At 39.3% G+C, this 23,650-nt stretch overlaps 1 protein-coding gene across 7 annotated transcripts in view; it reads left to right on the forward strand.

Moving 5' to 3' along the window:
• The window catches only part of PLCB1 (phospholipase C beta 1), a 722,355-nt gene that overhangs the window by 13,479 nt on the left and 685,226 nt on the right, over positions 1-23,650 (forward strand). For all 7 annotated transcript variants that reach the window (XR_012374115.1, XM_025876536.2, XM_073878364.1 and 4 more), the window contains exon 2: positions 4,262-4,339. Coding sequence is in view for 6 of the 7 variants with exons in the window: in XM_025876536.2 (XP_025732321.1) it covers positions 4,262-4,339 (78 nt within the window). In the remaining variant the exon portion in view is untranslated. The remainder of the gene's footprint in view (positions 1-4,261; positions 4,340-23,650) is intronic.

Here is a 23,650-nt window from a genome sequence, read left to right on the forward strand (position 1 = left end):
TCGAGCTCCGTGTCGAGCTCCGTGTCGGGCTCCCTGCTCAGCAGGGAGCCTGCTTCTCCCTCTCCCACTCCCCCTGCTTGTGTTCCCTCTCTCGCTGTGTCTCTCTCTGTCAAATAAATAAATAAAATCTTTTAAAAAAATAAATAAAAAAGAGGTAAAAAAGGTAGAATGAATTCTAACGATAGAGTTTATTTAACCCAATATGTTTATTTCAATATATAATCAATATCAGCAATTATTAATGAGCTATTTTATATTCTTGTTTTCATTCCCTGTCTTTGAAGTTGTATAGCACATCTCCGTTGAACTAGCCACATTGTAAGTGTTCAGTAGCCACAGGTGGCTAGTGAGCCCATCTTGGAAATGCAGGCACAGAGCGTGCATTCTCACCTGGGGCCACATCACCTCCAAAAACATGAAGGGACAAAAAAATCTTTTTTTGAGGGACAAAAAAAAAAATCTTTTTTTATTTTGTATACAGATATACGTACGACATATAAATAGAGTATGTGATATTAAAATTTCATTGAGGATGATTAGGAAAATAAATGTCTAAAAGGGCTCCTTAGTGGGACAATAATGAAAAAAAAATAAGTTGCAAAGCAGCAGCTTCTTACATCATTATATTAGTTTCACTATGGATGTGTTGATGAGATAAGGATTCAAGTAAACCAGTTTCTATCAAATAAAGAGAAGTAAATGGAAATTTACCGTGCATCATCCACCATTATTTAAGACAAGTATGTTACCAGTGTTCTCTCTTTCAAGGCAGATGTTTATTGGGGGAGAAAAAAAACCTTATAACTTGCAACAGGCAAGTTAAAGTTGAATTCTTAGAGGCAATATACTTACAAGACACAGGTTTGTCTACATTTTCAGCTCGCTGGTTCTCCTTGGGACTTTATATCACTGTGTTCCTGACCCAAAGCCTTGCTTGTTGTAGGCCTATGTCAGCGGTTCTCAAAGTGTGGTCCCTGGACCACCACCAGCAGCAGGACTGAGGGCTTATTAGAAATGCGTATTTTCAGACTCCAGCCAAAACATATTGAATGAGAAACTCTGGGGAAAGGGCCCAGCAATCTGTGTTTTAACAAGTCCTTTTAGTAAATCTGCTGCACCCAGAAGTTTGAAAACCGCCGTCTTAATTGGAATCCATGTCTTATGGTTATAGATGGAGAGAAATAAGAAATAGACCTTTGGAGAGTTGTCTCCATTTTTCTGCAGTAAAATGCAGCAAGAGTTACAGTCTGTCTGCAGTTGCCTTGGAAATGAAGGATGACCATATATTTCAAACTTCAAACTAGAGCATATGTTCTGACAATTAGGAATACTTGTGATCTGGGTTGAGTGGCTACTTTGGTACGGGGAGAATATAGGCACTTGCAGCTATGTGGGAGGTGGGAAAAAAGCAGGTGGAATTGAAAATGGATATTCATGTATTTCTGGGTCAAATCCTGCCTTGGATGGCAAGAATGCCAAGTTCCAGCTGATCTTGGAATGTTAGAGGTGATTGTAGAGGAAGCAGGCAGGTAGCCGAGATAAATGATAGTTTAACAGAGTGACTGTGGCTGGAAGAGTGGAGTCAAGAAAATATTGAACAAAGGAGCTGTAATTTTGAAGGAGGAGAAGGAATAAGCTAGAAATAGCAGTATCGGAAGCAAACGAGGCAGCCTAGTACAGTGTTCTAAAATATAAATTTGAGCAGGTTTACCCTGCTGAGTTTAAATATTTGATTGTCTGGGATCCTTGCAGTCAATTATCACCAAGATCCCGATTAGAATCTTGTCAGATGCTCTCGTCAGACACTCTGATAAGAAAAGGAACCGATCTGAGACTATGTTAAAACTGCAGGTTAATTCCAGATTCACCGGAATGTGGGGATGTGTGCTGCGTGAACCTGTCAGAAAGTTTCATTTTGCCTGACTCTAGAGATGATGGGTGATAAAACAGACCTGAAAATACTTCTGTGATTTATTGCAAATATTGCTGTGAACTTTTATGTACATAATCTCATGGAAGAAGCTTAAACTACTTTAAAAATGTTCTTTCATTATCATATTAAATTTGTTTTCGAATGTCTTTTTTTTACATTTGGAACTAATTTTGAAATCTTAAAATTTCAGCCGAATTTCCATGTAAAAGCACAATACTTGTGAAAGATATTTTCCAAACTGCACGTTAAGAATACACCTTGAGAGGGCGCCTGGGTGGCTCAGTTGGCTAAGCGACTGCCTTCGGCTCAGGTTATGATCCTGGAGTCCTGGGATCGAGTCCCACATCAGGCTTCCGGCTTGGCGGGAAGCCTGCTTCTCCCTCTGACCCTCTCCCCTCTCATGCTGTTTCTCTCTCTCTCTCTCTCTCTCTCTCTCTCTCTCTCTCTCTCTCTCAAATAAATAAATAAATAAATAAATAAATAAATAAAATCTTAAAAAAAAAAAAAGAATACACCTTAAGAATATCGGGATAAAACAGAATGGCAGTACTCAAAAACTTAAACACAGGACAATTGAATGATCCAGTTATTCCACTGCTGGGTATAAAACAGTTGAAAGCAGGGACTCAGATATTTGTGAACCTGTGTTCACAGTGGCAGTATTCACAATAGCCAAAAGGTGGAAACAACCCAAATGTCCGTTGACGGCTGGGTGGATAAACAAAATATGATATGTGCATACAATAGAATATTATTCAGCCTTACAAAGGAAGGAAATTCTGACACCTGCTACAACATGGATGACCCTTTAACACATGATGCCAGTCACAAAATAAACCACTCACAAAAAGATAAATATTGCATGATTCTATTTATATGAGGTATCAAGACTACTCAAATTCATAGAGACAGAAAAGTAGGTGGTGATTTCCAGGGCCTTGAGGGAGGGGAGAATGGGGAGTTAGTGTTTAATGAGTGTGGAATTCCAGTTGGGAAGGTGAAAAAGTTCTGGAAATGGGTGGTGGTAATGACTGCACAATAGTGTGAATATATTTAATGCCACTGAACTTTATACTTAAAAATGGTATCGGTATTAACCTATTTATGTTATAGGTATGAACCACGATAAAAAAGAATGCCATGATAAACTTTCATTTACTATTTTAATAAATCAGTTTTATGCATAATCCACTAATAATAAATAATTTTATGAGCCAAGTATTTGGTCCAAGTATTTTACCCAAATTATCCTCTTTAATTCTCACTGAGACCCTCTGAGGTAGGTATTATTATTACTTTTTTTCAGTTGTAGTTGTGTAAGATGAGACACTCAGAGGGGACAGGCATCCCCAAGGGGATGGCTTTCAGAACCTAGCTTTATGATAAGACTCACCATGTAGACTAAAACCATTGATCTGTTCTTCTCATCGGGATAACAGTCCTCAATTCCAAAATTATTTCTGCAAGTTCTAATTTTCATTATAAGTCTTTTTAATCAGGTAGAGGATATGCCATACCTTGGTTATAATGTGTATGAAAAAGTTCAAATAAACTGATAATTTATGTCTCTTTTAAAAATGTAATTCCTGCAAAGGCCCAAGTATTTCAGTATAAAAATCCATATCCAGTGACATGTGTTTTCTTGTGCAGATGGTATGCCTTTCTGAAAATTGCCAAAAGAAAAGAACACATATTTTAGAAATGTTTAATATTATAATTACAGTGCATGCCGTTTTTGCTTTATAATGTGCATGCTTTAAACTCTGAAGACTATTTGCCTGTGATGTTTTATTTTATCTTATGAAATTTAAATTTGTAACAATTTCGTGTATATCTTTCTGAAAATGTAGATCATGGCCTTATTTACTGTTACCTTGGAAACAGCAATGCCCAAATAGTATGTTTACTCTCTTTAGTACTATTAAAGATCATTTTATAGCACAAATGTAATTTAAAATATTACATTCAAGCATGGATTTTAATTAATTTTACTTATATAAAATAGGTAATGGTGTTTAATCTTAAAATTATTTGGAAAACTAGATAGCACTTTTTAATAGAAAACATGTCAATTTGTCTTAATAAATATATGCATTGCTGGGCTTTTTCTTTACAAGTAATGCACAGACATTCTAATTATTAGTAAAGAAGCTCAGTTATGTGTTAATAATGCTGTGAAGTTAGGATGCCATGTCTATTTTTTTGAAATTTTTGCTAATCATTGATGACCTTGGAGAAACTCTACAATTATTATTTGTTAAGCGACTCCTGGGTAGGACTTTCTACAGTGATATATGTTGATATTTGTGTTTTTTCTTATATTTCTAGGACTCCGCTATTGTGACTCCAATTATTTTGAGGACTGACCCTCAGGGATTTTTCTTTTACTGGACCGATCAAAATAAGGTAAAGAGTGAGATATGTCTTTCTTACATTTTCCAGTTGGTTGCTGATTTGCCAAGTGTTTAAGTTACCTACAAGTATATCCTTGTACCTACAAGTTACTTAAGTATATCCGTTTCATGGGTGACCCTTTGTAATTTATTTAGATTCTACTTAGAATCTCTTAGGTGGAAATGTCTTAGGATTTTCCAAGGATTCTAGTCCAAAGTATTAGATATGCTAAATCTTAGAACAATTGGTATTTTTTCAGGACAAGAATATGGAAATGTGAATTACATTTGTTGTAGAAGAAAATTAGCCAGCATTAGGGACTTAAGTCCCCCCTCCAGGTCTACTCTTCAAGAATAAAGAAAAATGATAAGAAAATCACTTTTGACCCAAATGACTATGAGTTTGGCTTTCCTTTCCTCTTCCTTCTCCCCTTTGCTGCTTATTAAAGGGTTCTCCCAGTCTTGGGGGGACTTGGGTCCTGATCGTTTGTACACATTAGAAAATTAAGAATAAGATCCCTTTAGCTCATACCTTCAGTTTTTCAGGATTTTTCTTTTCATTTGAGCTTCCTGTCTACCATATCATGAGTTTAGGATCTCATTTACTATGAAACCAATTGAGATGATTACATATTGAATTATTAAGAAGTAGAATGTCTGCAGATCGCAAGATTTATTTGGAGTTTAATGGGCAGAAAAAAATATTCACAGAAAGTAGTTATTATTTCAAGAGACAATGCCATAGTTCTTCTGTTCCTGAACACTTGAGGCCACAGAACACAGAATATTTTGACTCTGTAAGTTCTGTTATTTGGAGAGATGGGTAAGCTTTATTGAGTGTGCTAAATACATATTAAAACCAATAAAACACCTGGTACCACCTTGTGAAGGACTGTTAGTCTTTTCACATCCCTGAGTTAGGTCCCTATAGCCAAAGTTATTGGAATTTGTCAGCCTTTCCTTCTGCCTTCAGGGCAACCTCGACTTCATCTGTGAGCAGTGGTCTGGAACTGATCCTTTGCAATGGCACGTTTGGGGTCAGGGTGGAGCCTGGGGGAAACTCTCAGGGTAATGGACAGTACTCTCTGGCTCCTAGAGCCAGTCCTGTACGTGCTTGTTTACACTCATCCAAAAGGCGAATTTTAACCTTGTAGCCCTGAAGTTAATTTCTGAATACGGGTGCACTGGAATCATCTCTGGCCCTACGTAGATGCAGGGCTAAACCATAGACTCCACGCTAATGTAAAAAAAAAAAAATGTTTTTGAGTAAGATTTCCTACTTAATGTTCATGTTTATTACTGGGTGTGTTAATCACTTTGGCTTTGACATTCTTTTTGGTTTCCTGCTGTTATGTATAAAACAATGGCTTGAAAGAGCTTTTTTTTTCCTCCCAAAGGCTATTTTTAGAACTGTTGAAGCTATATTCATGAAAGATATATTTATAATGCCTTGGGCATTTTTAAAGGTTGGGTATTTGTACAAGGGACTAAACTGTCAGTTTGATTTTTCAGCTGGTAAATCAAGCTTCTATAAAAGCAACAGAAGGTATTTTGGTTTTTTTAAATTATTCATGGCAACTCAGTTAAGCTCGCTTCTAAGACCAGTCATAAATATTTCTTTGCTTAAGAAAGAGAAATGGTTTAGGACCAAAGGTTCTTTGATGCATCTCCATTGTTCTGCGAACCCAGGATTTTGACTAATGCCTATTTACAGATGTAGGAAAATTTCTTTCAATTTTTTACAGCAACCATTTTCTCTTGGTTGTAAAGCTGTTTATGACCAATTGAAACAAATAATGTGGTGGCAGTTCCTTGTATCTGTTTATTTTTGTCCCTCCCATGGATATTAATCTTACAGTTCTGCTAAGAGATGGTAAATTTCATTTCTCACTTTTTAAATACCTAAGTCATCCCTCAGTCATATATCAGAGTTAGGAAGTTTATTTTCTAGTCAATGATCATGTATCAGTATACAAAAGATGAAAGGATTTAAGAAAAAAAATTAAACTTTCCATTCTTCCAAGTTTGTCATTTTCTTCTGGCTTTAAGCCCGGTCTTGGAGCCAGAAGGAGTGATACATTCACTTCTAGGAGATGGATGGGTGTAAGTGATATATTAGAGGATATGTATGCTAGAAGATGATGCTCTCAAATGAGGGATGGCAAGCCTAGCTTTCAGTCCATGTTTTTGCATAAGATCATCGATGGTACCAGGCCGCATGGTGCAATCATGATGTTACTTAGAGGCCCATTTTTTTAAAAATATTTTTTCTAGCCATGACTCTTAGTGATGTGAATCTATCACATGTATTATAGAGATCGTGTCTCAGAGGAAAAACAATAAACTTTTAAGTTTATTCATCGATTTTACACACTGTGTTTTCCATGGGTTTGGAAACTTGCATTGGTATTTATGGTAAGGTGCTTCTCGGCTACCTTTGGGCTTCTTCCCACCTTGTTTCTCCTTTGTCCATCAGACCCGTGCCAGATCGACGCCTGGTCTGCTCAGAGGCAAGCTGAGTGGCTTTAAGAAGCTCTTAGTAAAGAAGCCCTTGTAATGAGATCTTTCTTTTTATAGCCCTAGAGGAAAATTCTCACATTTTACGCAATGTCTTAGCTGTGTCCTCTCTCCTGTAGCAGCTACATGATACTATACTCCATGATACATTATACCATCCTATACATGATACTATAGACCAGAGCCACCGATTTCACCCTTTATGGACGATGACATGCTCCCTTCCTCTAACTCCCCCTTTGATTTTTCATCATAGAAATGACAGGTGGCAAAGAAGACGGGCAGCATAGGAGATAGATTTAGGAATTAAAAGCTGGAGCTAGTAGCAAGTAATTTTTAGGTAGCAAACATGTGCTTTGGTGAACCATTGAAAGACTATTTGGGGCTGGTGGAAGCAGATAAATATGAACACGATCTTAAGGGATAAATGTTCATACGTTGTACCAGCTCTGAACTTATTTTAATCACTTTCTTCTTTACCATTGGCTCTGTACATCTCAGTGACTGTAAGTAGCAACAAGTTTCTGAATAGGACTGTTTGAAGCACGGTGGCTTTTCTTATGTTGGTGTATATTATAAAGAGAATGAGCCTATTTGTAATCGTGGGTGAGAAGGGCCTCTTGCACAGCCTGAGTATTTAAGAAGTTGCCAGTGTTAAGCTAAGCCTTTCCTTTGGTCCCATACTGGGACGAGGACCCAACACAGAAAGTGTCAGCCATGAAAATCATTAACTACAAGAAGCATCTGCATCACAGTTTTGGAGGAGAAGCCAAAAAGAAAAGAGAAGTCAATGTTAAAGAGCTAAGACAAACCTATCTTCCCAGAAGATGAAACAAAGTAGACCTTTGCCTTGCAACTTGATGCCCTGTTTCTATGCCAAGGTTGGTGTAAAAATAAAACTAGTTACTGCTAGTTCAGATCCAAGACGTTCAGTGTAGCTCAGAAGACTCTTCTTGCATCCTTAAAAGAGGAGCTTGGAGGGAGATGGAAGAAGAGCACATACTTACATTAAGTTGAAAAGGAATAGGAGGAAGAATATACATTTATAAATGAAGAACTCCTACTACTTTTTCTTTTTTTATTACAGATTTTATTTTGAATTTTGTGAATAATACACAAATACATTCTTTGCATAAAAGAGTGAAGCAGTATAAATGTTCTTAACCACTCTCCATCTCTAACCCCAGTCTTAGTCTTCTCTTTAGAAGGCAACCCTGGTAACAGCTTCATGGTATATTTCCAGGTCTCCTTTGAAGGAATTTTACATGTGTAACTATGGAAATATTTCGGTTTTTTTTTTTATGTCTGTTTGTATCCTAAATACCATCATATTATTTTTACTGTTCCGTGAACCCATGTTTTACGTTATAATTTGTCTTAGAGAACTTTTCATGTAAGTACCTGTGTATCTATCTCATACTTTAAATTGCTGTATCAAATTCCATAGAATGGATTACTAAATTTTATTGAATGATAATCTCTCACTGATGGACTATTTGGTGTTTGTTTCTGATTTGGGACTACAGAAAACAATCCTGCAATAGTCAGCCTGTGTATCCTGCTCCGGGTATATGGGTCAGGGTTTCCCTGAGGTAAATGATCAGAACTACAATTGGTGATTGAAAGCTATACATATCTTAAATTTTAGTTAATAGTTGCATCATTTTATAACCCTGCCAGGCTTGTGTGAGAGGAACTGTTTCCTCAGGCCTCACCAACACTATTAAGAAACATTTTATTTTTGCCAATCTGATGCAACTGTTGTATCTCTTTGTTTTAATTTGCCAATGTCCGACTTGCTGGTAAACTGTACATATTTTTATACATTTATAGACTGTTCCTGTTTTTCTGTTACATAAATCTTATATCCCTTGCCTTGTGTTGAGAGTTTTCTATGTATTCTAGATGTTAATCCTTTAGCTGTTATAGATGTTGCAAATACTTTCTTCCTGTTTGTGGTTTGTCTTTAAATTTCTTAACTTTTAACTTATGCATGGCAAAAGATGACTTGTCATTTTCAATTTTGATGTATTCACATTTCATTCTCTCTTTTTTTTTACTTTTTGCTTTACTTAAGGACTTTCTTATTCCTCATCCTTATGGCCACCATTATTATTAATTTAAGTTTCTAATCTTAGTCTGTTCAAGCTGCTTTCACAAAATACCATAGACTGCGTAGTTTATGCACAACAGGAATTTATTTCTCCCAGTTCTGGAGGCTGGAGTCCAAGGCCAGGGCCCTCTTCCAGGTTGCAGACTTCTCCTTGTATCTTCACATGGTGAAAGGGGCTGGGGAGATCTTCGGAGCCTCTTTTATAAATGCACTAATCGCATGTATCATATGACCTCACTGATATGAGGAGTTCTTAATCTCAGGAAACAAACTGAGGGTTGCTGGAGTGGTGGGGGGTGGGAGGGATGGGGTGGCTGGGTGATAGACATTGGGGAGGGTATGTGCTATGGTGAGCGCTGTGAATTGTGCAAGACTGTTGAATCACGGATCTGTACCTCTGAAACAAATAATGCAATATATGTTAAGAAAAAGAAAAGAAGGAGAAGATAGCAGGAGGGGAAGAATGAAGGGGAGTAAATCGGAGGGGGAGACGAACCATGAGAGACGATGGACTCTGAAAAACAAACTGAGGGTTCTAGAGGGGAGAGGGCTGGGGGGATGGGTTAGCCTGGTGATGGGTATTAAAGTGGGCACGTTCTGCGTGGAGCACTGGGTGTTATGCACAAACAATGAATCATGGAACACTACATCAAAAACTAATGATGTAATGTATGGTGATTAACATAATAAAAAAATTAAAAAAAAATAAATGCACTAATCCCATCCTTGAGGACTCTGCTCTCAAGACCTAAGCACCTCCTAAAGACTCCACCTCCTAATCCCATTTTTGGGCATTAGGTTTTTAAGGTATGAAGTATGAATTTGGGCCAGGGGCTGGGGAGGACACAAACATTCAGACCATAGCATAGTCATGCAATGTGTTTTGAGGACTATTGTGAGGTAGGCTCTAAATTTAATTTCTTTAAATGGGTAGCCCTATGTATTAGTGTTCTCTGTTCTTTTTGGTTGGAGCCAGCTATGGTGGCACCCTTTCTCCTGTGGCTTTCGAGTAGTTCAGGGTGCTGAGGGCGTGAAGGTGGGAACTGAGGTGTCAGGTTGACCTGAGTTGATGGTTTTATTGTGCTCCTAGTACCGACACCTCCACCACCACAGTGGCCCATAGGTCTGCTCCTATAAGTTTTAATGCCTGTGGTCTTCAGGGATGTCATTTCCCACTTCATTTTTTTCCATTTATCTTCTGCCTTTCATACTTTCTGACTTAATAAGTGCAACCCCCTTTCTGTTTACCCATGACCGTAGTTCATAGACATAAATTTATACCTGCATATTGAGTCATTTTGAGGGACTTAGGACAGGAGGGATAGGCTCTACCATCTGCTCTATCTGCTGTTTTCTTCTGGTCTGTGATTTGCATGAGACGCCATTTGGGATCCTTGTACAGAGCGATGATTAAGTTTCTATTAATGACAACTATAGACTGTCTTCTCTTACGGTAATCTTAAATTTCTATACAGAGTTCAAAAGCAAAATTTAAAAATTAAATACTTACGTAAGCCTCAATGACATTTTTTTTCAATATGAGAGTCCAGGGTTCACAAATATTATAAATGATGAATCACAGATCTCCACAAGAAATTCTAGGGATATCCTATTAAAAACTTAGTCTGGCCTCCATAAAGAACTGCCAGGTACCACACATTTCATTAACCACCATTTAGCAATGGTGTTTCTTCTTGGGGGCACAGTTCTCTGGTATATTCCAGAAACATCAATTTTGACCTTTCTTGTGTATGGCAAATGGGGTAGGATACTCAACAGTCTATTGAGTACAATGATGTGGTTATAAATTTAAAAAGATGAACTCTATTCATTTTTATTTGGTAGCTTTCCCCAAAGTCTGAAACAGTAACTTAAATTACCTTAGAAAACAGCAAAATGCATGGGAGGATTGCTTTCTGAGGGCTGGGATCATTCTTTGGCCTGGAGCAGTACACCAATCATTGCTAACTAACCAGCAGCATCTAGGGACTGAATCTTTTTCTTCACTTTCTCTGAATTGCTTCACCATTACTGAAGAAATTGATAGTGTAGATGCAGCACGAAATCTATACCCAAGTCCTTACTACTCCACAAGCCCCAAGTTGGCCCCTAGTGGCCAGCACTTGCATTCTTTTGCTGTTTCTGGTCACTAGTGCTCAATTTGCCACCCGTGATGCTGCCTGGAAGACCCTGAGAATTAACAACCACTCCAACCCAAGGAGTCTGATAGGTAAATACCACGGTTCCCTCACCTCTTGGGTGGGATAACTCAAAGGTGCCAGCTTTATGTTTTTTTCCAAGCATTCTTTGGTGGGATTAAGCCCATTTATGCACAGTGGTAACTGGCATGCAAACACACCCGTTATATCCTTCCTTCCCTTCCTGTCTCAATTCCTCACTCCTGATGTGTCCTGGAACCACTTCTAAAATAAGCTAATTTTACTAGAATCCGTCTCTAGGAACGGCTTAATATAGATGCTTAATGTTTGACATCTTAATATAGATGCCCCCTAATTAAGGGCATTAAGAGGATTTCTTAGTAGAGGCACTGGAATCTATTAGAAGAATACTTTTGTTTTAAGCCAAGCAGTTTTCTTAAAACATCCATAATTTGGGAGGCTGGAAGCTGGTTAAGAAAACCAGCTCTGAAGTCAGACAGATGTGGGTTTGAGCTCTTGCTCAACCTTATTTAAATGAGTGACCTTGGGTGAATTTCTTCACATTCTAAGCCTGAGATTTCTTCATCTGTAAGATGGGGTATTACTTTCTTAGGATTGTTGTTAAATGTATTACGTGAAGTGACTAACACAATGCCTGGCACTTTGTAAACTTTCGATCCTTTGTGGGGGCTTTTTTTTTTAATTTAATTTTTTAAATTTAATTTTAGTTTTAAAAATTTCAGCTTTATTAAGGTATAATTAGTAATTTATTGACAAACAGAATTGTAGAATATTTAAAGTGTATATCGTGGGGATTTAATATACATATACATTGTGAAAGTATCCCTGTGGAATTAACATATCCATCACCTCGCAGATTTATTTATTTTTTCATTTTTGTGAAAACATTTTTCTACTTTCAGCAAATTTCAATTATATACTACAGCATTTTCAACTATAGTCACCATGTTTTACATTAGATCCTCAGACCTTATTAATCTTCTAGCTGAAAGTTTGTACCCTATCACCAATCTCTCCTTATTTCCTCCACCCTGCCCCCACCCCAGGCCCCAGCATTCACTTCTGTAGTGTCTCTATGAGTTCAGAGTTTGACTTTTTTTTTTTAAGATACCACGGATACATGCTACCATGCAGTATTTGTCTTTCCATGACTTATTTCACTTAGTATAGCACCCTCAAGGTTATTTGTGGTGACTTTTTATTATTGGGATATAATAACTAGTTTCTGATTAAACAATTAGTGTCTCTAACTAATTATTAGGGACCACAAATGTGCTGTTTTGAAAACCAGGTGATTATCTATTTATGTATATTTTTAAATATATATATATTTTTCTCCTTCAAGGTAATAGTGACATGTGTTCTGTTTAGACTCAGCTGTGGTCTTTTGATCAAAAGCATTGCAAGCTTAGGTCTGTTTGGGCACACAAGATGTTTATTTATGTATTTCATAATGTTTTGGGAACAGAGCCATGGAAGGCAAAAGAAGGGATTTATTGTTTAGAAGAATTTTCCTCTGAGGATAATTCAGTAATAAATACTCCATCATAGGTGAAAGTTTCTTGGACCCTCGGGAATCTGAAGCATCTTATGGAATAAACTTTAAGATGATTTAAAAGTCTTGGATAGGAGGAAAAAGTATTATTCACAAGAAGAATCGGATGCCACCATGGTTGTTTGTGTCTTTTTTCCTAAGATAAATCACTTTAGGATTATCACAGATATATTGACATCAGGCAGTTCCTCCTACGTACTGATCAGATCCTTAGAGATTAAATCTAAATTAAAGCATAATTTAGATAGTCATTGGTCTCTTTGATTGCTGAGGAATGAATCTCTCCTCATCAAAACCACTTTCTAGATTAAGCTCCATTTATTCTCAACACTACCTTCTTTTTCACTGCCATGAGCCCCAGAGTTTTTTCCTCAATGAACTCTAGCTAGTATACTATAACCAAATGTTATGATTGCTTGGGTTATGTAGACACAACATAAGAAGAAACGTTATTATGATGGAATCTCTCACAAATTCTTCTGGGAGATTGTGTTTCGTGGATTTTTGGTAGAATTTCTAACTGAAATGTAACCTCTTCAAATGTCTTTTAAAATCAGGCTGGTTATTATGATACAGCAGCATTGCAGTTTCTTTGGGATTGTTTGTAAGGTATAAGTGCATTGATAGGATTTTCATGTCACCTTCACTGCACTTCATCATGCCAATAACAATAGTGACGCCTGTTCAAATACATTGTGGTCAGAGTTGAGAAATATAAAACACCCTGGCTTTAATGCAAAACACTTTACTCTTAATATAATTTAATTAAAAATTATGCCTCAGTTTTATGAGTTGCTTATATTTCGTTCTTCCCAGTCTTATAAGGAAAAATTAAATTGGGTGCTTCCCATGCTATGAAGCTACTATAGTGGGATTGTTGTACCGTTTGATACCAACATTAGTTTGGGGCACTGGTTTGAAGGGATGTGGAAGAGATACGTTTGGTATATTGTTCATAGTTTTACTTCCTGTTATGTGGAAAATGTGTTTGCCTTTGTTATGAGTAGAATTCCCAGATACCTGTTTTGCTCCTTTGTTTGAATTACAGATGTTGTAGATAGAGTGAGTGTTTTTGATTGTTCTCTGGTTCCTTTTCCTGCCAATCCAAGATGGTTTGATCCTACAGATGGGGTCCTTGTCAAGCCTTTTCTGTACTTAATCAGCAAGACAAGTCTTCCGCCCCGCCCTTTCCGGTAAAATAAATTTAGATGGACAGTTGAGTCCTTTAAGCACTAACCACAGTAAAAGTAGACTAAAATAAAGAGTATAATTAGTTATCTCTCCTCCATTTTTTTCCTATTTTATCATCATTTATTTTGTTTAACTAATTTAAAAAGGAAAAGGCACGAAACTTGAACAATCATTTTATTAGGAAGTTGGTGTTCAAATATTATACATAAGGTTTTTTTTTTAACATGCACGAATCCAATCTGCACATACCTTTTAATTATTGTTGTTATTATCATGGCTACCATTGTCACCAATAATAACAAACACGTATGTCATGTTTTCCACAAGCCACTCTTCTAATACACACACATGTACACAGACACACTCATTTAATCTTTTCCAAAAGGCTATGAGGATAGTGCCATTATTATCCCCATTTACAGGTACAGACACTGGCACGCACACAGAGGTTAAGTAATGACCTCTGGTCATATGGTTGGTTACTAGCAGAGGCAGGATTAGAACCCAGGTAGTCTGGTATATGCCTTGGCTCTTAACTGTTTGTTTTTTAAAGAACCTGTTTAATGTGCAAAATTAGTTTTTCCTATAAGATTTGTCTAAAGAGAAACCTCCGTAGGCTTCTTACATTCGTGAGAAGAAGCGAACAGTATGGGGTGATTCTTAACTTGGGCTGCACATTGAAGTCACCTGGGGAGCTTCAAAAATGCTGATTCCTGGGCCCTACCCCCAGAGAGGCTGACTTAATTGCTCCGGGGTGTGGTCAGGACGTTGGACTTTTTTTGGAAAACTCTTCATTTGATTCTAATGTGCAGCCAAGGTGAACACTGATAGAAAGCAAGCTGACATCACAAATTAAGTCAGTGAACTTCCTGAGAGGATGTGCTCACTCTACCTTTCCTGTCCGTGGCCTAATTTCTGTCAGCAGTAATACTCAGCTTGAGCACCCAGAGGCCCTACAAGATTTTGAATTATTTGTCTACGATTGAATAATATTCCCTCTACTGTACTTAAGAAGGCAGGAAATTACTAGCATTTTTTAGAAAGATTCTTAGTATCCCAGTTAGAATCAAAATAGATTTTTTTATATTCAGTTGATTAAAATTCATTTTATTTTACATTCTCCGAATGTTCCAGGTATGAGCTGTTTTATCCTTACCAAACATGTCCTCCTATCCCAAGCCTGTGAACCTTTATGTTTATGTTTTTCTCAACCCTCTGTTAGACCAAGTTGCTGTTTGAATTCTATATTCAATTAAATTCACTCCACTCTTGAGTAAGCAAATGTGGTTGTAAAAATGATTTTGTGTAGTTATGTCATTTTATAACTTAAATTTGTATTATGGATACAGAAACAGATATCATCTTGTTAAATTATAACATCATGCCATTTCTTATTAATTTGTAGGAATCTTCCTTTATTGACACACAATCCCACCAGGGAAACCAGGGAGAGCCAGATCATTTGCAGGTGTGACAGGAAGCATGTGATTTAATCATCTCCACATAATGCGTTTGAGAGTGGTAACATTCATGTGTCTCCCAATAGAATTTGTGTTTTTTAATTCTGTCTTCTATAGGGAACATGGATTGTGATGAGAATGATTTTGCATGAGATTTCTCTTTGGCATGTGCAAAACTCCCCACTTACTTAGGCACTGTGGTCTGGAAATTATATTGTGGCATGGCAGACTGCACCTGTTTGAAGTGAATGCCTCCATGAAAAGTTTTATGGGGCAGAACTAGTTGCTATGCTAAGAAACTAACAACTGTGCTGGTATACATAATGGATTCTATTTTTAGATGAACATTTGTTCCTATAGCATAGCATCATTATGCAAGAGGGCAGCAGTTTCAGCACCGTATTGTGAATATTGAATTATCAGAATACCAGAGTGGAGGCCACTTTAGACTATGTTGTGAATTTTTCATATATTTTAGCCCTGGACATATTTCATTACTGGGGGGGGGGGGAAGAAAAACAAAACCAACCAACCAAAATAAAAACAAGTGAAATACTAAAGCAATTCCAGGTTTCCGGTGTTTGTAGGTTGAGATCTTCCAGCAGCTGACCGCAAGACAAGGATTTGAGTTCACATAGTTTATCTGGAAGGTGACCCCTGAAAGGGGCAGGGCGGTAGGGGAGAGAGACAGGCGGAGGGAGACAGGCAAATGAAGGCAGCCAATAAAGGTTGAATTATCAGATCGTTTCCACTCTGGGCATGGGAAGGTCCATGCCACTGAGGAACTCTGGGAGACAGTGCAGAACATACCTTGGAATTATCCTAGCTGAGGGGCCAGGAAGCTGTGGGATTTACCCACCAATTTCCACCTGTCAGTGACCGAAGGCCTCTCTCCTCTGGGTTCTTAGGGCCTTAACATTTCTGCCAGCCCCTCTTGATGGCTAAGGGGGCTTCAGACCAGTGGGCCCCAGGCTTCGAGAGGGCTCTTAGACATAGTTGCTTTTGGAAGCTGTCACTTGGCATGCGTCGGAACACATGGGTGTCTCTAGCAGCAACTACTCTGAAGGCTTTACGTTAAAGCAGGTCGGACTTTATAAATCTCTACCACAGGGTGCAAACTCCAGATTAAACCCATTCACAGATCTTGTTTGGCTTGCATAAGTCATTCAAAGTGTAAACACGAGAGGCCGGCATTGAAACATCTGGGGAGTTCTTAGACATACCTGGATTTCTCATCTGACGGTATGGCAGGGCTGGCTGACACACCCCCATGGCCAAACTTGGCTGGAGCAGAGTGGTGGCTGCCTGCTTTAGACACAGCATGTGGTAGCCACTCAGTCCCCACCAGGCCAACCTACTTTGTTTATATTACCCCTTAGGCTCGTTGAGACTTCTGAGTGTAAAATATAAGACCTCCATGGTAACATTCTTTCTTGGAAGCAGCAATAAGCCAATGATTACAAAGCTTCATGTAGAATGAAGTTAATTCTGTCACAGTGGGCTTATTGGAGTGTTGTCCCATGAAGACCGAATCCTACGGTGGAAAAATGGCTGAAGGTCAACATACCCAGGCCCTGCTCAGAACTGCCATAACCAAAGCAATTGATGCTTCAAGCCCATTCCTTCTCTGTGAAATATGGATCTAAAGTGTGCAAGCCCTGAGGTCGCTCTCAGCTTTAAAAGGCTATTATTCGAAAGTGACTTTCATGTGGCATTGTCCCAGGTAAGATCTATAAATATGACTTCCCGGCAAAGGATTTCACGTTGAATTGGGCCATTAATCTCTGGGAAATAAAAATGGTGGGCTCCGGGACACCACACAGAATGACTTCCCTTTGTGGAATGAATGGGATTTACTTTATCCCCAGCTCATGGCAGGGTGGGCACTGGGTTAGTCAATCAGTGTAATCCACCCTTCTCTCACTGCACAGCTGTACTGTTCAACACAGGAGCCTCTAGACACATTGTGCTTTTTACATTTAAATTTTAATTAATTAAAATAAAATGAAAAAGCAGTTTCTCAGCGGACACTAGCCATATTTTGAGTGCTCAGTGGCTACCTGTAAACAGGTGCAGTTAGAGAACCTGTCCATCGTTGTAGAAAGGTCTGTTGGAGGTCACTGCATAGGGATTGGCTCCAGAATGGTCTATTCAGAACCAGTTCAAAGTAAGGGGAAGATTTCTTGAACTTGTGGGTAAAGAACTTTCCTCTCTTTTGCTGCATCGTGTGCTGCAAGGATATTGGATGGATCTGAATTTGTTATTTTGTTCTCATGAATAAACATATTGGGATAGTTTGGTTAACACCTTGGGAGCCTAAAGGGTAAGCTGACCCTGCAGAGGACAAGCCAGTGAAGAACCAAATCCTTTTGATGTCATCTGAGATACCAGTTCAGGCCATTTTTATTTCATGAGCTAATCAATCCCTTCATTGTCTGAGCCAGTTTAAGATGGCCTATTGTCAAGATTGCTAACTGATACATTGATCACTCATTTTTTTTTTAAAGGAAGGCAAGGACTCAGGTATCTAGGATCCGGCTGCATCTGGCTCATAAACACGAAAGAGAAATAAATGAAGAAATAGAACTTGTGAAATTTTTATACCCCAGTGTCTCCAATTCCCTATGTAAGACATTATTGTTAGTTGTTTTGTATGTTTTTCTAAGTTGGAGTTTTGCTATCAAGGCTCAAGGATTTAATAGCTTCTAGCCATCATTAGGGAAGAATATGTTTTGAGAAACATGGGGAGAATTGAAAATTTTTGCAGAAAATGGAAGTTTGTGACAACTCTGTAGATTAGCCTAATAGTCTCAATTGTACTGGAAGGATTTCTAGGGAAGGAAAGTAGAACTTATCGATAATTGTTTTGCTGTAGACATCATGCCAACGTGCCTTATGTCGGCTGTCTTATTAATTAATCAGTTGATTGATTTTCCTCGTTTTGCATTCAGGAAACTGAGGCTATGGCTAGAATGGTTCTTTCTTGGAGGGTCATCTCTAAAACTGCCCGTCTAGAATGGACCCCCTTCTTCTGTGCTCTTGGGATACCTTGTGTTTTCCTTCACGTTAGCCCTTTTAATGTTGTGTTAATTTTGTCTGACTCATTTTTCTTACCCAATAGAGGATGGAGTCTTTGAATTCAAGGACTTTAATCTGATTTTTTTTTTTTTGGCATTCCTAGTACAATGCTAGTTTATAGTATTTGCTCAGTCATTGTTGGTCAAATGTAACATTTAGCAGGTGGTGCCACATGTCTAAGGTTATAGGCTACTAAGTGGTGGATCCCAGGTCTGTCGGGCTCCAGAGCTAATGACTTGTCCTGCTGTTACTCATTCACTAGAACCTTCTCCTTGTTTGAATCCCTAGCTGCCTCCCTCCTAGTAGTTTATGTGACCTCCTACCTCCTGGAGGAAAGAGGTGGACGTCTCTAGTTCCTTGCTGCCACCAACTCCAGAAGCCTGCCTTGGTCTTAAGCTCTCTCTCTCCTCCTGTTTCCCTCCTCCTCTCCCAGGCCATTCCTCCCTCACTGGCCCTGGACCCTGACTTCTCAATGATTGGACGCTAACATTTAACGCTTCTCTTTCTTGTGTTGTCAGTATTTCCCTTTAACCAGGTCTAGACAATCAATATTAAACACGATGGGCCTCTCCCCCCTTTAAAGAAAACCATATGCCCTCTCTTGACCCTAACTGACTGCCATCCTTTCTTTTTCCTTTTCATTCATCGAGAACGTCTTTAAAGACTTTACCTGTACTCTCTGCCTCTGTTCACTGTTCTCACCTCTCACTGGCTCCTCAGTCCATATCAGCCTGGATTCTGTCCCCATCACTCCTCCAGACTTTTTTCTAAAGCCACGGATGACCTTCATATTGTAAAACCCAGCAGCCATTTTAGCTCTGTTTGTGCTTGATCTTTTTTTTTTTTTTTAAATATTTTATTTATTTGTTTGAGAGAGAGAGAGAGAATGAGAGATAGAAAGCACGAGAGGGAAGAGGGTCAGAGGGAGAAGCAGACTCCCTGCTGAGCAGGGAGCCCGATGCGGGACTCGATCCCGGGACTCCAGGATCATGACCTGAGCCGAAGGCAGTCGCTTAACCAGCTGAGCCACCCAGGCGCCCTGTGCTTGATCTTTTATTAGATTTTAGATTTTGATTGCCCCATTTTCTTGACTTCGTTGCTCACAGACTTTTCCCCACCTCCTTGACCACTCAGTTTCCTTTGCTGGCTCTGACTCACAGTGCTCCACTCAGCAGGCTCTCATCCGCATGTAGAGCTGCATTTACTGCCTTCACACAGTGGCCCTGTTTTACCACACTATCCTAAGCCCCAGCCCCCAAGATACCTGAACCCCCGTTATAAGACTGGCTTCATTCTCTTCCTCCCTGCACCCTTGACCTGGTCCTGCTACCTTATGAAAGGCACCCCCCCTTCACAGGGTTGCCCAGTCTGAACCCTGGAAGTCTTTCTTAACACCTCCTTCTCCACCTTCCTTTCGATCTCTCGGCCCCTCGCTTTCTGTTCTCCAGCCACACTGACCACACTGGCCTTCCTCCATTTCCTCAGACACAGCACATTCCTTTCTGCATGAAATCTTCACAGCACTTTCCCTCTGCTTGGAGTAGGTGTTGTCTCCTCAGGCATTACCCTCTCCCTTGCTTCACCACACTTCTCGACTGTACTAAAATATTTCAGACTTACTCATGTAATGTCTAGCTCCCCTTTTAGGATGTCGACTCAATGGGTGAAGAGTCCAGGGTTGTCCTGGTTAATGTTGAACAACTGGCTGTCCTGGTGGGAACACTGATTTGTAGCAATTGCTGATGTCCATGGTTTAAATATTCCTGCCGCATCTGATTCCAAGCTACCAACACATTCGTCACTGAACATATTTGGGAGGAGAAGGACACAGTTGGCTCTCGCGAGCTTAGAAGAAAACTCCAACACACCACTGGGGCATGTCTGTCCTCTTCAGTGCTCCATCCTCATGACTGGGAGTGGTGCTGGGCATGTTGAAGATAATGACACAGTTGGAGGGTTGAATGAAGTGTTCTTATTCCCTCATAGAAATGTAGTGATAAAAAATATGCTAATGTCTCAAACAAAAAAAAATGTCATTAAATCCTTTATTTTAGAATTGGACCAGGACTTAAATGTTTTCACAGCCAATCCCTTCATTTTTCTCTCCTATAATTGAGGGTCAGGGAGCGGGATCTGCCACAGTGACCCAGCTTCCAGAAGATCCCAAGTTAAAATGCACATCTGTTAATTACCAACCAATACTCGTTCCACTATATCACACCATCATTTCAAAAAAAAAAAAAAGTAGTGTTAAAATACTAGTGATTTAATTCAAGTTGTATTGTTCTACAGTGGTGGAGTTGAACGTATCCTAAATCTATCTACTTGACAAAAGAAAAGGCAACATTTGCTTATTCCTAACAAATTTTAAGTTGTGTGTGGAGAGGGATTTCCCCTGTATCATGTTTTCCCCTTACTTATCTGCTGTAGCTATTTATAGAACAAATATGTTAGCCAACTTTTGCTGTATAGCAAACCACCCCAAAACTTAGTGCCTTGAAACAGCAACTATACAACTCCCATATGGGTTGATAAATTGGTGTGGGCTCAGGTAGATCATTTTTCTGGCTCAGCTGACCCCTCTGGTATCCGCAGTTGGCTGTGGGGTGGCTGTGTGGCTCTGCTGAGCAGGGCTGCCCTCTCACATGTGAGGCTGCAGCTGGGATGGCTAGCCTGACGTGAATCTGGCCCACGTGGTCCCTCATCCTCCCACAGGCTAGTCCAGCTTTGTGCATTGGCCAAGTTCTGAGAGAGGATGGAAGTTCCCAGGCCTTAGAATCTAAATGGCCATATTGGCCCTTCTGCTACATTTTAGATGCCCAATCAAATCATTCATAGGGTGGGGAGATAGATGCCAATTCTTAATGACAAGGTCTGCAAAGTCACATTGTGAAGAGGCACAGGTATGCGTAAGGGAATGACTTGTGGTTGCTTTTGCAATTAAATACAGAAAAAGAATTGTTTCCTCAAAGTCTGGAAGGTTCTGTCTGTAATAGTGAAGTGTCTGCATGGGGCAGAACTGACCAATGGCTTCCTCACCTTCTGAAGTATTGAGGCAATGTTAAATATCTTAGCCAGGCAGTTGTGTTAATTGTGTTAACACAGCACTGAGATGGGGGGGGTGTCTCTCTCCTTCCCCTAGATTTGGGGTCCTCAATTGATGTTCCGAGAGGAAAAGATCCCTGTGAGGTGTTGGGGAGAGTAGAGCCACATTCCAACCCAGGATGCACTTGGGCAGCAGTCTCGTAGCAATGGCTCTTAAGACCAAAATGTGTTGAGGATGAGGCTGGCTTGGGGCAATTGGAACTCTTCATCTTCAAGGCTAGAGTCTGCTGGTATCACGCTCTCACTTTTTGTGTTTTTTGCTTTTTCTCTTCCTAAATACTGTTGAAGTGATTTTTCTGTGCCTGATATAGTCTGTTTTTCTTTTTCTTTCTTTTCTTTTTTCTTTTTTTTTTTTCAGTAGTCCTATGTTGGGAACATGGAAATAATTCAAAATCTGTAAGAACACAGGGAAAGTGGAAATTAAGCCTCAGAATTCTTCACTGTAGGAAAATGATCATGGGGAATTTTCCATAGTAGAGAGGTGGAAATCACTGCAGATCTCTTCTTCTAGCCTGGGCCACAACGTGCATTTTTCTGGGATGAGAAACACATGAGTTTGACCGAGGGAGAGTTCGGTAGGTTTTGTCAATGAAGCATGGGAAGGGATCAGTTCTTACTCTGAGCTCATCTTTTTTTAAGCTGAGTGTGCTCTGGGAAGATGCAGGCATCAGCGTATTTATATCCGACTGAGCCAACAGAGCATGCAGTGAAAGGGAAGGAAGGCCATTATCTGGTGAATGTATATTGGATGGGGAGTCACTGAAGTTAAAATGTTCAGTTCATTGCCATCTTTTTACTTACTTTGTAGAATTAGTGCGTGACCTCCATAATTGTTCTTTTGTGAGATACCCTGTGTAAGATCATGGACTCTGAACTCCAGCTCCCTGGGTCTGAAACCTGGCTTAAACACTGTATGTGTCCCTGAGGAAGCCATGTATCCACACTGAGCTTTTGTTTCTTCTTCTGCTAACTGGGAATAATACATCTACTTCTTAAGAATCTTGTGGGCATCAAATGAGATCACACATGTGACACACGGGGCACAGCATAGATAATAAGTGCCCCATGCCTGCTAGCTATTTTTAATAGAATTTAGTAAATTTGAATGCATATATATAGTGAGAATTGTTGAAGTATGAGAGGTGTTCAGGTAATTCTGGTTCATGTTTTAAATCTTTCTATGCCCAATTTGATTGAAAAGTTGGGGTACCCAAGGAATGCCAGTGTCTCAGATTGCAGATGCATTCCTGAGTAAGGATAGATTGGGGGGCTATCAAATAATTAGTAGATCCACTGGACTCTAAGAGCTCTGGAGTACAGACCTAGATGCCAGAACTCAGCAAGGACATGGGGCCTGTGACCTATGTCAGTGAACCTTAGGAACGGGAAGGCTGAGAGGGAGAAAACAGTTGGTCATCCCAACCAAGGTTCTGGACAATCTTGTTGGGCCTGCCTGCCTGGTTGGCCCTGGAAAATGAGGTTAAATTCTCTACTTTTGAAAACAGGGGCCATATCTGATTTTTCTTAATGTCTCCAGCACCTTTCCGCAAGGCTTCTTTTATTCAAACAATGGCAGTAAGGTCTCTATCAAGATGCCCTGAGCAATCCATTAGAGGGACACTGATTTAGTCACTCTATAAGTCAGTGTTGGCCAATGTTCCACCCAGATTTCCCAGGATCCCTATGCACCCATCCCTTTGGAGTGCCTACAACGTGTTCGTCTTTACTGTATCTGAGAATTCTAGCTGGTGGGGAGGCCTGCTCAAATTAATAAATGATTCTGTCTTCCTTAAGGACAGATAGAAAATCTTACTGACCCTGGGGAAAGATAGCATTTTTTTTTTCCAGAGAAGATCTCAGTGCCTAATGTAGCTACACTTGGACATTTACAGAACACATGTGATAAACTCTATTTAAAAACAGAGGTAAGAAGGGGGAAGCATATGAAAATATAACTTTGGAGTAAATCACAGTTTCATTCAAAGTAAGTGGGAAAATTGGAATAGGAAATAATGCCATTTGCAGATTTATTTTAAATCCTTTTTAAGTCTTTAGTCTTGCAAAGTCTGGGTGGAAAAAAAAGAGTGTAACTGCTTAGGACTTCTTAGGAAAACAAATCAATACA

The sequence above is a fragment of the Callorhinus ursinus genome, unplaced genomic scaffold (assembly GCF_003265705.2).
Source record: "Callorhinus ursinus isolate GAN/ISIS: 27379988/994484 unplaced genomic scaffold, GSC_fseal_2.0 scaffold29, whole genome shotgun sequence".
Lineage (NCBI taxonomy): Eukaryota > Metazoa > Chordata > Mammalia > Carnivora > Otariidae > Callorhinus > Callorhinus ursinus.